This window comes from Rana temporaria, chromosome 4 (assembly GCF_905171775.1).
Source record: "Rana temporaria chromosome 4, aRanTem1.1, whole genome shotgun sequence".
In the NCBI taxonomy this organism is placed as follows: Eukaryota; Metazoa; Chordata; class Amphibia; order Anura; family Ranidae; genus Rana; species Rana temporaria.
Genome location: NC_053492.1, coordinates 375,199,558 through 375,213,420, shown reverse-complemented (window position 1 = coordinate 375,213,420; position 13,863 = coordinate 375,199,558). Strand labels below are relative to the sequence as shown.

Here is a 13,863-nt window from a genome sequence, read left to right as displayed (position 1 = left end):
GTAGCGCCAGTCTTATGGGGTGGACTGAGTTGAGAGGCAAATTAGTCTAGCGCCCCCTGTTTCCAGTATGTGAGCGGCCGGCATTCCGCAACTGGGGGTGGGGTGCTTCTAATTTTGACTGTCCTATCATCCTGGACCACAAACCTTCCTCACTGTGCTATGTGTTTTCTGCTGCACCACTGGCATGGTTATATCTTTTTAGTCCTCTCCATTAAATTATCCGAAATTTGTGCTTAAAGTAGAACTATAGGCAACACTTTATTTTTCATTTTGGATAGAGTAAGGGAGGATTATAGCCCCCGTCAGTTAATTTTTTACCATCCCTCCCATTGTAGAGATCTTGCATCACTTCCTGCCCCATTGCCAAACAGGAAGTGAGAGGAAATCTATGCAAATTGAGGGGATTCATGCCCCCCCCCCCCCCCGCCCCTCAGAACTAGTGTCCCCACTCGCACATTTCAGGGCGGGTCTTAAACAGCAAGGGGTGTGGCCTTGACAGAAAGGGCTGGATCATATTTAAATTAGTCGGGCCTAGGGCAGCACAAAAACTAAATACACTACTGATCACGTGATCGGCACAGCAATGCAGTGCGAATCACATGTAATGTCTGTTCGCATAAGTGTGAACCCAGGCTCAGTCCTCATTCATACAAGTGTCATGAACTTAGAGGCAATAAATTCATAATTTTTTAGTTTTGTCAGGTTTTTGGCAAACAGGCAAAGTCACTAATTACTACAATGCAACGATACTTGTGATGCTGAATACCCACTGAAGGGTATTGTAATGCTGAAGTCAACAAAACGGTAACTTTCCCTATTGAATTACAAAAACTAAAAAAAATATTTCTTGATTGCGCTGATGGCTATTGCTGATAGCAATTATAAACTTAGTTGCGATAAACATTGATGGCTGTGGAAGTTCCGCTGAATCCCAGGCGTTTCGAATGCTCCAATGGGAAAGAGGATAATGGAAGGAAAGTTTGTTACAAGTGCTAAGCCGTTAACTGAAAAGATGAGCAATTTCCCTAATGTGAAAGTGGTTGATAGGGCATTTTCTCTGTCAACATCCTAAATGAAGCCTTTTTTTAATAAAAGGGGGCCGGGATTTTAGAAAGAAGATTTTCAATTTTTAGCCTAAGCTATTTTTATAGCTTTATTTTATAGGGTATTATACAAATGGTTTTGAGCAATACTGACACTTGTGAAGATCACCTTTGCTCTTCACAATTACTCTTAAAATAACTCAGGACATTAAGCAGCGTGCGTTTAGTAACAGTTTAACCACTTACCGACTGGCTCATGCCCATATACGTTGGCAAAGTGGCACGGGTGTGCAAAAAGACGTACGCGTACGTCACTCCGTCAATGGTGTGTAGCGGGCACCGCAAAAGTATGCCCGCGGACTTGATGTCTGCCGTGGTCGTGGCACGAAAAGGCAGAATGGGGAGATACCTATGTTAACAAGGAATTTCCCTGTTCTGCCTAGCAACATGACTGGGATCTACTGCTCCCAGTGATCGGGAGCAGTGATCTGTCATATTCTAGTGAGCCCACCCCCCCCTACAGTTAGAACACGCTGAGGGAACACGCTTAATCCCTTGATTGCCCCCTAGTGTTTAACCCCTTCCCTGTCAGTGACATTTACACAGTAATCAGTGCATTTTTATAGCACTTATCGCTGTATAAATGTCAATGGTCCCAAAATAGTGTCAAAAGTGTCTGATATGTCCGCCACAATGTCGCAGTCATGATAATAATCGCAGATCACCGTCATTGCTAATAAAAAATAAAAATGACATAAATCTATCCCCTATTTTGTAGACGCTATAACTTTTTTGGAAACCAATCAATATACACTTATTGCGATTTTTTTTTACCAAAAATATGTAGAATACATATCGGCCTAAACCAAGGAAAAAAATGTTTTCATATTTTTTGGGGGATATTTATTATAGCAAAAAGTAAAATATATTGCTTTTTTTTTCAAAATGTTTGCTCTTATTTTGTTTGAGGTGATAAAATATCACTAAAAGAAAGCTCTATTTGTGGGGAAAAAAGGACATAAATTTTGTTTATGTATAACGTCGCAATTGTCAGTTAAGGCGACACTTTGCCGTATCGCAAAAAAAGGCTTGGTCAGAAAGGAGGTAAATCCTTCATGGGCTGAAATGGATAAGGTATTTGTTGAAGTGGTTTCAAAAGCTGAAGTTTTTTTATTTTCATGAATTCTAAGCATGAAGGTTAAAAAAAAAAACTTCTGTGCGCTGCTCCCCCCACAGCCATCTCTCCATCCAGCGATTTGCATGCCCTTGGCTCTCTCTCTCCTCATTGGCCAAGACAAAACAGTGGGAGCCAGTAGCTCCCACTGCTGTCAATCACAGCCAGTGAGCCAATGAGGAGAGAGCGGGGCTCGGAAGCAAGCACGCACCAATGCCCCTTCCATAGCAAACAGCTTGCTATTGGAGACACTGGTCAAGGGAGCCAAAAGTGCCGACGGGGGACCCAAGAGGAGGATCAGGGCTGCTCTGTGCCAAACCATAGCACAGAGCAGGTAAGCATAACATGGTCGATAAATATTTTATTAACATCACTTTAAGGCTGTAATTTGTTGGAAATGTTCATCATAGCACAGTTGTATCGTTTTTTCCACTCATGTGAGTTAAGGCTTCCATTCGTAGTGAATAGCAGCATTACCACACACACATGAAAAAGTATTCCGCTTTGTGCTGCAGAGCAACCAACACAAAAAATGAGGACACAAGGATTCATTTGCAAAAACTTTTTATTATTTGCCATAGTGTAAAAAGTATCAAACAAATTTTCATATATTTAAGGTCCCAATAAACAGGGAAAATGGGAGAGGAAGAGTGCTCCATCCCTGTGAATAACAGAGTGGAGACTGGGATGCATACTCTCATGCATTATTAAAGGCATAGGTCTGGTAAGAATGAAGGGGTGACATAGAGGAGCTGTGGGGTTTAGGGTAGGAAGCAAGGGGGGCCTGGCATCGTAGAAGTAGGTGGGTATGTACCAGGGGCTGGACCTGGAGGAGCAATTGTTGAATATGAAGCAGCCAGAACAGTTGGAAAACAAGGTGGTGGAAGACCACTGCGTTTAGTGAAACTGCAGGCCAGGAGATATGCATATCGTAAGTAACATTCTGGGTCCGCATTTCATGTTCCCCAAGAGGTCTTCCAGCTGTGGCAGGATGCTATGGCAGAAGGAAGCCCTCCCATCTCTGGGATCTCTGTCTGCCAGTGTGCTTTGCTGCTGGACACATTTCAATAAGCAGCCGTAGGATGCGATCCTCGCACTGTGGGGTATCCCTCTCTTCTTCTCCCGCCATCCACATGCATGCCCAAAGGTGCCTTGGTAAGATGAACACTTCTCTGCCGCTGCACCCTAGGGAAGCAGAAACTATTATATAGACAACATGTACAAGATGGATAGATTAGGGAGAAGATAGATAGATAGATAGATAGATAGATACCCTCCAATTAAAAACATCAAGCTCACGGACTGCTCTGATAGTGCTGGTGTAGCTGGATGGTGGAATTACAAGAAATAGATGGCGGCCCAGACTCACTCTCTGCCGCCTAATCCTCCCTCTCCTCCACAAACCAGTTGGATGCGGTCCTATAAAATGAAAACATTACAAATGACCTTCTGTTTTTGCTTCTTTCGGTCTTCAATGTCGTAGATGAAGTTGTACTTTAAAGGGTCACTAAAGGAAAAACATTTTTTAGCTGAAATTACTGTTTACATGGTATAGAGACATAATAGTTAACTGATTCCTTTTAAAAATGATTAAAAATAGATAAAAACCAATCATATAATGTGCCTGCAGGTTAGTTTCGTTTTTGCTGTTGTTTGCTGGTTCTCTGATGTACAAAGAGCCAATAGAGGGCAGTCAGCCAATAGAGAGCAGTGATACTTTGTCTAAAACTCCTCAGCACCAATCCAGTTTCGTTTTACACACAGCTCCTTGATTAGTGACCACCGTGAGAAATCTCCCAGCACTGTGGTTATCAGGAAACAGGCAACCAGGAAGTGTCCAGAACAGAGAGGATTTACAGCAACATCAAAGCAAAAACGAACAATGAGGACATGAAACCAGGACTGCAGTAAGGTAAAGGAAGCTATTTAGCTAAAAAAAAAAAAATCCTTTAGTGACCCTTTAAGGTGAATGTAAACAGGTGCACATCCAGTACATCCAACTGCCCATAGTCTTAAAGCGGGAGTTCACCCGAAATTTTTTTTTTAACATTAGATTCATGCTCATTTTGTCAAGGGGAATCGGGTAGTTTATTTAAAAACAAAGCAGTACTTACCGTTTTAGAGAGCGATCTTCTCCGCCGCTTCCGGGTATGGTCTTCGGGACTGGGCGTTCCTATTTGATTGACAGGCTTCCGACGGTCGCATCTATCGCGTCACGAGTAGCCGAAAGAAGCCGAACGTCGGTGCGGCTCTATACGGCACCTGCGCACCGACGTCCGGCTACTTTCGGAAAATCGTGACGCGATAGATGCGACCGTCGGAAGACTGTCAATCAAATAGGAACGCCCAGTCCCGCAGCCCATACCCGGAAGCGGCGGAGAAGATCGCTCTCTAAAACGGTTAGTACGGCTTTGTTTTTAAAAAAAACTACCCGATTCCCCTTCACAAAATGAGCATCAATCTAAAGTTAAAAATTTACTTTTCGGGTGAACCTCCACTTTAATTTTATTTTACATAAACAGTACTAAACAACCTTACTTACTCTCTAGTCTAGATTCTATGTCCTTCATTAGAAGGCTAGCTCCCCGGCATATGGAAGAGGTTTTAGGCCACATGCTGGGGCTCCACTTCTGGCTGCCTCTTTCTTCAAGGTTATTGTGTGGTGTAACCGGTCACTGAGTGATTTCCATCGAAAGCAGAGTATGTTCTGAAAAAAAAAAAAAAGGGTCAATACTCCATATATGCTGGAAAGTATACATGGATACGTAAATCATGCAGAGATATACACTTACCCCTATTCTCCTTCTCCCATGTACATCCCAGTTAGATGGCAGCGACTGTGATATAGCCTGCCATGCTGGATGAACATCTTGCATAGGAAACTTCTGGATGCAGCTTCACTGCGGCAATGAGCTGGGACACATCCTTCGCCATAATAGTACACAGCAGATTCAGACACTGGAATGCACATCATGAGGTATGGAAAACGGAGGGAAGACCACTGGTTACTTCCTGTACAGACAGGAAATCCTGGATTTTCATTCTACTAATCAAAAAATGGGCTATTAGAATCTCTTCACATGCGTACATGTGTTTACATGTGCATAAATCATAGGGCCGAAACAACTAATCGATTAATCGACAACTAATCAATTATGAAATTAATCGATTACAATTTTCATAACCGATTAATCGGCCAGTAACATAATGGAGTTAAAAAAAAAACTAAAATTAGCCCTTATAGTACAAAAAAGCAAATCGCTACTGTAAATATTACTTTCACTGTCCCACAGTAAAAAAAATGAACCCCTTACAGTAGCGATTATTTGCTCTTTTTGTACTTATTTTTGGTTTTTTTTAAACCCATTATGTTACTAAACATCTCAGGCCTGGGTCACACCTCTATGGGACACATTCACATCCATGATTTTATTTTTTTCAGCTGCTGCATATTTGGAAAGGGCAAGGACTTTTTAACGCAAAACGATGCTTTTTTGTTTCAATATACTTCAATGGAGAAGCTGCAGAAAAGCATGTAATGTGTTTTTGCGGCAATTTGTGTTTTGTAATCTGTCCAACAACAAATTGGCCAAAAAAAATGTAAAATTTTTATTTTATTTTTTTAAGGCTATTATCCGATTAATCGAAACAATAATCGGCCAACTAATCGATTATGAAAATAATCGTTAGTTGCAGCCCTAATAAATTATGTTCGAAGGCTCCTCTTCGAACATAGCTGCATTTTTTTATTTGAATTTTTTTCATGACTGTACTGACTACTCTTGACATTACGGATCTAAATGCCCGATGTGCATGGCCACATAGGTTAACAAAGCTGATTTACAGGTTAAAAAATAATAATGCAGAATGCCTGTAAAAAAGCATTAAGTATGTGTTCATAAATGCTCTAGTTAAAAGTAGATGTAAACCCCATTCATGAAATCCGACATCTTTCTGTAGTGTTTACTTATCTCTCTCCAAAGCACTGCATGTTTGTTTCTTTCTGCTGCTTTGTTCCTCTGTTATCAGCATGATAACTTCTCACAAGCTCTCAGACACAAGATAAAAGCAGCTGGAGATTTGTGTTGGGAGGGTGATTAGAGGGATATAAGCAGAGAGCTTGTCTATTCACAGCACAGCTCTGCATGTTTATTCGATCCTCTGCCTATGTGGAGTGGGGGGGGGGGTGTCCCTTTCCTCCAATCAGATCACACACAGTGTATACCCAGACTCCACATCCACTGCTGAAACAGGAAGAAACATTTGTAACACAATGTGCACTTTCTAAATAATATAGAATGGGAAAGACTGCACATGCACATGTAAAACTTATGTAGGGAAATTTGTTTTCATCTCTGTGTATCTTCCGAGGCCATTGAATTCACTGGATATAGGAGAGGGTTTACAGCCACTTTAAGGAGCACTACTATTAAAGTGGTTGTAAACCCTAGCAAAAAAAATAAATAAAAAATCCCTGCAAGACAAAGGCATAATGAGCTAGTATGTATAGCATAATAGCTCATTATGAATAACTTACCTTACATCTAAGCCCCTGCAGCGGTCCTCGTACCCCACTCTGGCCGGCGACATTTCTCCTGGGGGTTATTTCCGGGTATCGTGGCTCGGGCACTGTGATTGGCCGGAGACCCGATGACGTGGCAGGAGCCGACGGTAACGGCCCACTCACTGAAGCAATGGCACATACGTGCCTTTGCATTAGTGCGAATGTGCCGATGACACACATTACGGCTTCACTGCCCGTTTCCTACTGCACATGCACGAGTCTCGCGCCGACTTGTGAATGGGCGGCTGCTCTCTGGAATTACACACAGTTCCCAGAAAGCGACGCGCCCCATTCACTAGAAGAGGATGCAGAAGAAGACAGACTGTGGTTACAGAAGAGGCAGATTACGGACTTCCGCATAGCAACAGGTATTTCGGGCGAGTATACATTTTTTTTTCTATTTTTTTAGGATTTTTTGTTAAAAAGAAAAAAAATATTCCTGGGTCAAACTCCACTTTAAACACTGCTGAAATACAGGGTATTGTGACACGTGTAATTAAGCCTAAAGGTGACACAAACCTGACCAGATTTTTACTTGTGTACACAATCAGTTGTCCATTTACCAATTACTACCTAGCATTGTTAGGCAGTAGTGAAGAATTTGAATGCCTGTTTTTGCCATACATGTAAATTTAACCTTACTGTTTCTATTGCGTATTATGTTTGTTTCAGCAGTCTTATCAATTTGTGTCAATACAGTATATTAAAATCCTTTTCTCTGTATAAAGTTTATTATCACCTATCTACATATGAACTGCCTTTTAAAACTCCTTATCCCGATACTGATTGAAAACAGCCCCCCTGCAATAATAACTGACAGCTACAGACCAATCAGTAAGCACCAACATATAAGAACATATCAGAAAAATGCATGCATGTTTTAAGAGGGTATTAAAACATATATTTGATACACAGATGTACTTATTAGAGCTGGAAATATTTTCCTCCTTTCTGCACACCGCTGCTTCCATCACTTTCCATTAGAATGCCTCTTAAAATGACCCATAATAGCTTGGATAGCAGACGATTACTGTGTCAGATGTCTTCGTTTTTGTACAGTTATGGCTACTTCTACATACATATTTGTGGTCAATATCAATAGTGCTATAAAATTATTTTATATAAAATACTGGCTAAAATAGAAGAACACCACGAATATTCTTACTTGAATTGTATATTTTTCCAGACCTGTGAAGTAATCCACAAATTAAAAAAAAAAACTCCTATACGTTGCATCTGAGCAGGAGTTTCCTATACAGACCCATCACTGCTCCCCTCTCCTTGTGCAGGATGACTGATCTGGAATCGGCCCCCCCCCCCTCCGTAATTTTCTGCAGAAAGCCTATAGTGGGTGAGCCTGCTGGGTACCTGGCACTGCTTTGCTCGCTGCACAGGCTATGTGCAGCCCAGTGATAATGCCATAGCTCATTTTAATATCCCATTTCGAAAAGGCATTTGAGAAGAAAAGTAACCGCTCAGATGAACCAAGGAACTTTGAGGCTGCATTCACACCTGAACGCAGCGTTTTGTCCCGCGATTTGCCGCGACAAAACGCGTCGTTTTTTAGCCTACAATACGCCGGAGGGGTGATTTAACATTGTCGGCTATGCCGAACGCCGCCTGAAAAAAGGGTCCGGGACTTGTTTTGAGCTTCAGGCGTTCGGCGTGGAGATGTGAACCATCTCCATAGCCGACAATGTTAAATCACCCCTCCAGCGTATTGCAGGCTGCAATAGCGTGGGGCGTCGGGCGTAAAAACGCCTAGGTGTGAATGCAGCCTTACTCACTGGATCCGAACCGTGGGTGCCGGCAATCGAATTAATGCAAAATTGAAGAGAAGAAGCTGGGACAGCCGCACTCCAAAAACGTTCCTTTTTATTAAAACTGGTCACAGAACATCACACGCCACAGCAAACAATCAGGAAAAGGCTAACGCGTTTCGCACTGTGCTTCAGTGCTTATTCATAGCTGAGCTATGAATAAGCACTGAAGCACATTGCGAAATGCGTTCGCCTTTTCCTGATTGTTTGCTGTGGCGTGTGATGTTCTGTGACCAGTTTTAATAAAAAGGAACGTTTTCGGAGTGCGGCTGTCCCAGCTTCTTCTCTTCAATTTCGAAAAGGCATTTGGTGCACACATAGGGGAGATTAAGTAAAACTGGAGCATACAAAATCTGGTGCAGTTCTACATGGAAACGAATAAAAAGAAGGATAATTCACGCTTTGGGAGAGGCAAGGTATTGAATGTGTGTGTGCATTATAAAATATATATACAGTAAAACCATGGTTTGAGAGTAACTGGGTGCGGATGCGGCGTCGCACCGATTAGGACGGTGCCATTGCCGACAATTGCCGGCAAATGCTGCCGATTTGAGATGCGATTTGACATGTGTAATCGCATCTCAAATCGTACCAAATCGTACCCAGTGTGAACCTGGGCTTAGGGCTATTGAGTAATATATCGGGACAAATGTTTTTCTGCTCAGGGCTTTAATAGACGGATGTCTACAGATGGATGTTTTCCATTTTGGATTGTGAATGGGGAGGGATTAGAACACTAGTTCTGGTGAAGAGCAGGGATTTCCCTCACTTTGATGGGATATCCTCTCACTTCCTGTTGTGGCTATGGCACAGGAAGTAAAAAAAGATCTCAATAGGACAAAAATTGCAAAAAAAATACTTGATTTTAAATGGAAACAAAAGTTTTTAAGCTGCCTCTGTAACATACACATAGTACTGATCAACAAGTTCAATTTGAATGCTATACGTTACAGAAAAAAGGTACAAAAGAAAATATATTACCTTGCAACCTCTTCAAGTACACCGGTACATCACTTTTAATACTTTTACTATCTTCATCTGCTGCTTCTTTTAACAGTCTTGGTGGGTTATTTTGTGCCAACCAATCAGCTACTTTACTTTCTGCTGCAATCATCTCTGTATGTAGCCCAGCAAGGTCCTTATCTCCAGCAGACAGAGTCTTCTTTGATTTTTGACGATGGTCCATAAATTTGGTTATATGGTCTTTAATGGTTACTTTACCTGGAGAAGTCTCATCAAACTCAATGGTAAATGAAGCATGGCCTGCCCCTGACACTTGAGAACAGTGAGGATCCTGTGATGGCATTTCATATGTGGCATTTTCTCCATCTGATTTCTGCTGCTGGAGTTCTTTAGAAGGGATCTCAAAGTAACTTGGCTCTCTGATAAAAGAATTTGCATTTTCTTCTTTCAATGTGGTCACTTGCTGAGCACTTTTCTTAGCATCTTTGCAGCAACCTAAAAAAAGAAATTAACAAATGTATAGTGCACTGATTTTGGCCGTTAAAATTTTTTCTAATATGAGTTGCTATCCAATCTTTACAAAAGGCATAAGAGCAGCTAGTGCATTGGATTGTTGACCTGTAAAACTACCCATTTTGTGTAAAATAGAAATGGAAAGGCAACATTTGTGTATATAATAAAAAACAAAAATAAAATTCATTTTTTATAAGTGATCACATACCCTCTGCTCTGCATTGCATAAGGATCTTATGCAACATGTTCCCCCATGTTTAGGCTGGAACATTTAACCTGTTCCCAATGCTGCAGCCCCCCCCCCCCCCCGTGACAGCAGTAAGGGGAGAAGTTCCTGTACTAGCTGTCAGTTTTTTTTTAAATCAGCACAGCAGGGCTTCACCCACATGCTGCCTCATTCATACACAAAGCTCGGTGTATGAATGAACTACAAGTCCTGACATACTTAACGGCTGTCGGCCTGTAGTTCTCAATGAACTGTGGAGTGCCATGGTAGTTCATTGATTCTTCCTGTAAGTGTATCTGCTTGCCAGGGCACACAGATACATTGACGGGTCTGCAGAAGACCTGCATGGCACCAGAGATTTGCAATGTTTTAGAGCAGGGGTCTCCAAACTTTCTAAGCAAAGGGCCAGTTTACTGTCCTTTAGAGTTTACGAGGGCCGGACAGTGGTCAGTAGGAGTCTAAAAGGTCCTGACATCAGTGGGAAAAATGAATGCCCTATTGCTTCAGTGGGAGGAATTGTGCCCTGTCATTGGGCCCCACCGTTGGGGTCATTGGGAGGAATTGTGTCCCACCGTTGGGGTCATTGGGAAGAATTGTGTCCCACCGTTGGGGTCATTGGGAAGAATTGTGTCCCACCGTTGGGGTCATTGGGAAGAATTGTGTCCCACCGTTGGGGTCATTGGGAAGAACTGTGTCCCACCGTTGGGGTCATTGGGAAGAATTGTGTCCCACCGTTGGGGTCATTGGGAAGAATTGTGTCCCACCGTTGGGGTCATTGGGAAGAATTGTGTCCCACCGTTGGGGTCATTGGGAAGAATTGTGTCCCACCGTTGGTGTCATTGGGAAGAACTGTGTCCCACCGTTGGTGTCATTGGGAAGAACTGTGTCCCACCGTTGGTGTCATTGGGAAGAACTGTGTCCCATCGTTGGTGTCATTGGGAAGAACTGTGTCCCATCGTTGGTGTCATTGGGAAGAACTGTGTCCCATCGTTGGTGTCATTGGGAAGAACTGTGTCCCATCGTTGGTGTCATTGGGAAGAACCGTGTCCCATCGTTGGTGTCATTGGGAAGAACCGTGTCCCATCGTTGGTGTCATTGGGAAGAACCGTGTCCCATCGTTGGCGTCATTGGGAAGAACCGTGTCCCATCGTTGGCGTCATTGGGAAGAACCGTGTCCCATCGTTGGCGTCATTGGGAAGAACCGTGTCCCATCGTTGGCGTCATTGGGAAGAACCGTGTCCCATCGTTGGCGTCATTGGGAAGAACCGTGTCCCATCGTTGGCGTCATTGGGAAGAACCGTGTCCCATCGTTGGCGTCATTGGGAAGAACCGTGTCCCATCGTTGGCGTCATTGGGAAGAACCGTGTCCCATCGTTGGTGTCATTGGGAAGAACCGTGTCCCATCGTTGGCGTCATTGGGAAGAACCGTGTCCCATCGTTGGCGTCATTGGGAAGAACCGTGTCCCATCGTTGGCGTCATTGGGAAGAACCGTGTCCCATCGTTGGTGTCATTGGGAAGAATTGTGACCCATCATTGGGACCCACTGTTGGCGTCATTGGGACCCACTGTTGGCGTCATTGGGACCCACTGTTGGCGTCATTGGGACCCACTGTTGGCGTCATTGGGACCCACTGTTGGCGTCATTGGGACCCACTGTTGGCGTCATTGGGACCCACTGTTGGCGTCATTGGGACCCACTGTTGGCGTCATTGGGACCCACTGTTGGCGTCAGTAGGAGAAACTATGCCCCATTGTTGGATCAGTGGATGAAGTAGTGCCCCAAGGGCCGGATAAAAGCAAGCAACGGGCCACATCTGGCCCCCGGGCCACAGTTTGGAGACCACTGTTTTAGAGGCTCAAAAAAAATAAAATAAAAAGAATAGTAAATGCACTTATTTTTTTAAGAAAAGTGAACTTATCCTTTAAGAGAGCTGGGAAAGGAGAAACAGCAGTACGCTGAATTTTCCAGTGAAATTTCTGTGCGGGAAGGGGGCGTGTATCAGCGCAAGTCTGATCATTGGTGAAGAGCAGGCTGAGCCCCCAGCACAGCTAGAGAACTGACCACACTGTGCTATCCTGTCTAGTGTGGCCAGTTTTTTTAATAGAAAAGCAGAGTGACTGGCAGGAACACCTGGGATTTCCACAAAGAAAGCAATAAAAGAGAACAGGATACTTTTTCATACAAGTACGTGGTACAGCAGGCCCATATCAGGAATATGAAATGTTGGGTTTATATATTCTTTAATGCATTATAGTAAAAAAAAAAAAAACTTTTGACTTTAGGACCACCATAGGGGCAGGGACCTGCTTTTCCCACATTTGTGATCATTTGTACTTGTTATTCATTTTATTACACATGATTTATATAATTCCAACAGTTTCAGCTGTGTGTCACAAAATAAAGGGAGGAAGTACAGTTACAAAACAATTAAAGACAGGAGGGATAGGATCATCCTGCTTGTAAGGACTTAACGACAAAGCTCCTTTTTAGATTGTATCTAAATTGTGTACATTACAAAATGAGTTTCCAAGATAAAACAAGACAAACAAAAATCTGGGAAAATATCATGCTTATTCAATAGAACATAAGATGAACGGGCACTCAATCCATCGAGGTGTTCTCCTGCAATAGTCCAAATTGCATGAGATCAATACACAGTGGAGGGAAAAAAAGTATTCGATCCCTTGTTGATTTTGTACGTTTGCCCACTGACAGAATAACAATAAAAATCTATAAAAACGCATTTCAAAAATGAGTGAAATAAGTATTTGACCCCTTTGCAAAACATGACTTAGTACTTGGTGGCAAAACCCTTGTTGGCAATCACAGAGGTCAGACGTTTCTTGTGGTTGCCCACCAGGTTTGCACACATCTCAGGAGGGATTTGTCCCACTCCTCTTCGCAAATCCTCTCCGTGTCATTAAGGTTTTTGAGGATGACACTTAGTAACTCGAACCTTCAGCTCCCTCAACATATTTTTTATGGGATTAGGTCTGGAGACTGGCTAGGCCACTCCAGGACCTTAAAGCGGGGTTCCAGCCACAATTAGCATTTTTTAAATGTACCGTATGTACTTTCATCATGCGTTTTTAAAATATAAATCCGGTCAACTTACTATTTTACAATCCACCGCCGCTCCGCATAGTTATTCAAAAAAGATAGTTTATAAAACTATGTCCACACCGTTGTCATTTTGCTTGTGGGCATTGTGAAGCCTACAAGCACTTACTTCTTGGAAGTCTTGGATGGGGAGTGATAATTGGACAGCGCACTGCATCCTGGGAAATGATGATACACATTTCCCAGGAGCATTAGAGGGAGATGATGTCAGAATCCTAGGTGATTCCAAAGGCAGATTTTGAGGGACCGCATAGCAACAGGCATTTCCAGATGAGTAAAAAAAAAAATTTTTTTTCCTTTTTTAGGTCTAATGAGCACAATAATGAAAAAAAATAATTGGGATGGAAACTCCACTTTAATGAGATTCTTCTTGAGCCACTTCCTTGTTGCTTTGGCCGTGTGTTTTGGGTCATTGTCATGCTGAAATACCCATCCATG

General features: G+C 42.7%; 1 protein-coding gene across 4 annotated transcripts in view; it reads right to left on the bottom strand.

The window, feature by feature from the left end:
* CEP170 (centrosomal protein 170) overlaps positions 1–13,863 on the bottom strand; it is a 155,110-nt gene that overhangs the window by 88,036 nt on the left and 53,211 nt on the right. For all 4 annotated transcript variants that reach the window (XM_040350988.1, XM_040350990.1, XM_040350989.1 and 1 more), the window contains exon 8: positions 9,583–10,059. In XM_040350988.1, the coding sequence (XP_040206922.1) occupies positions 9,583–10,059 (477 nt within the window). The remainder of the gene's footprint in view (positions 1–9,582; positions 10,060–13,863) is intronic.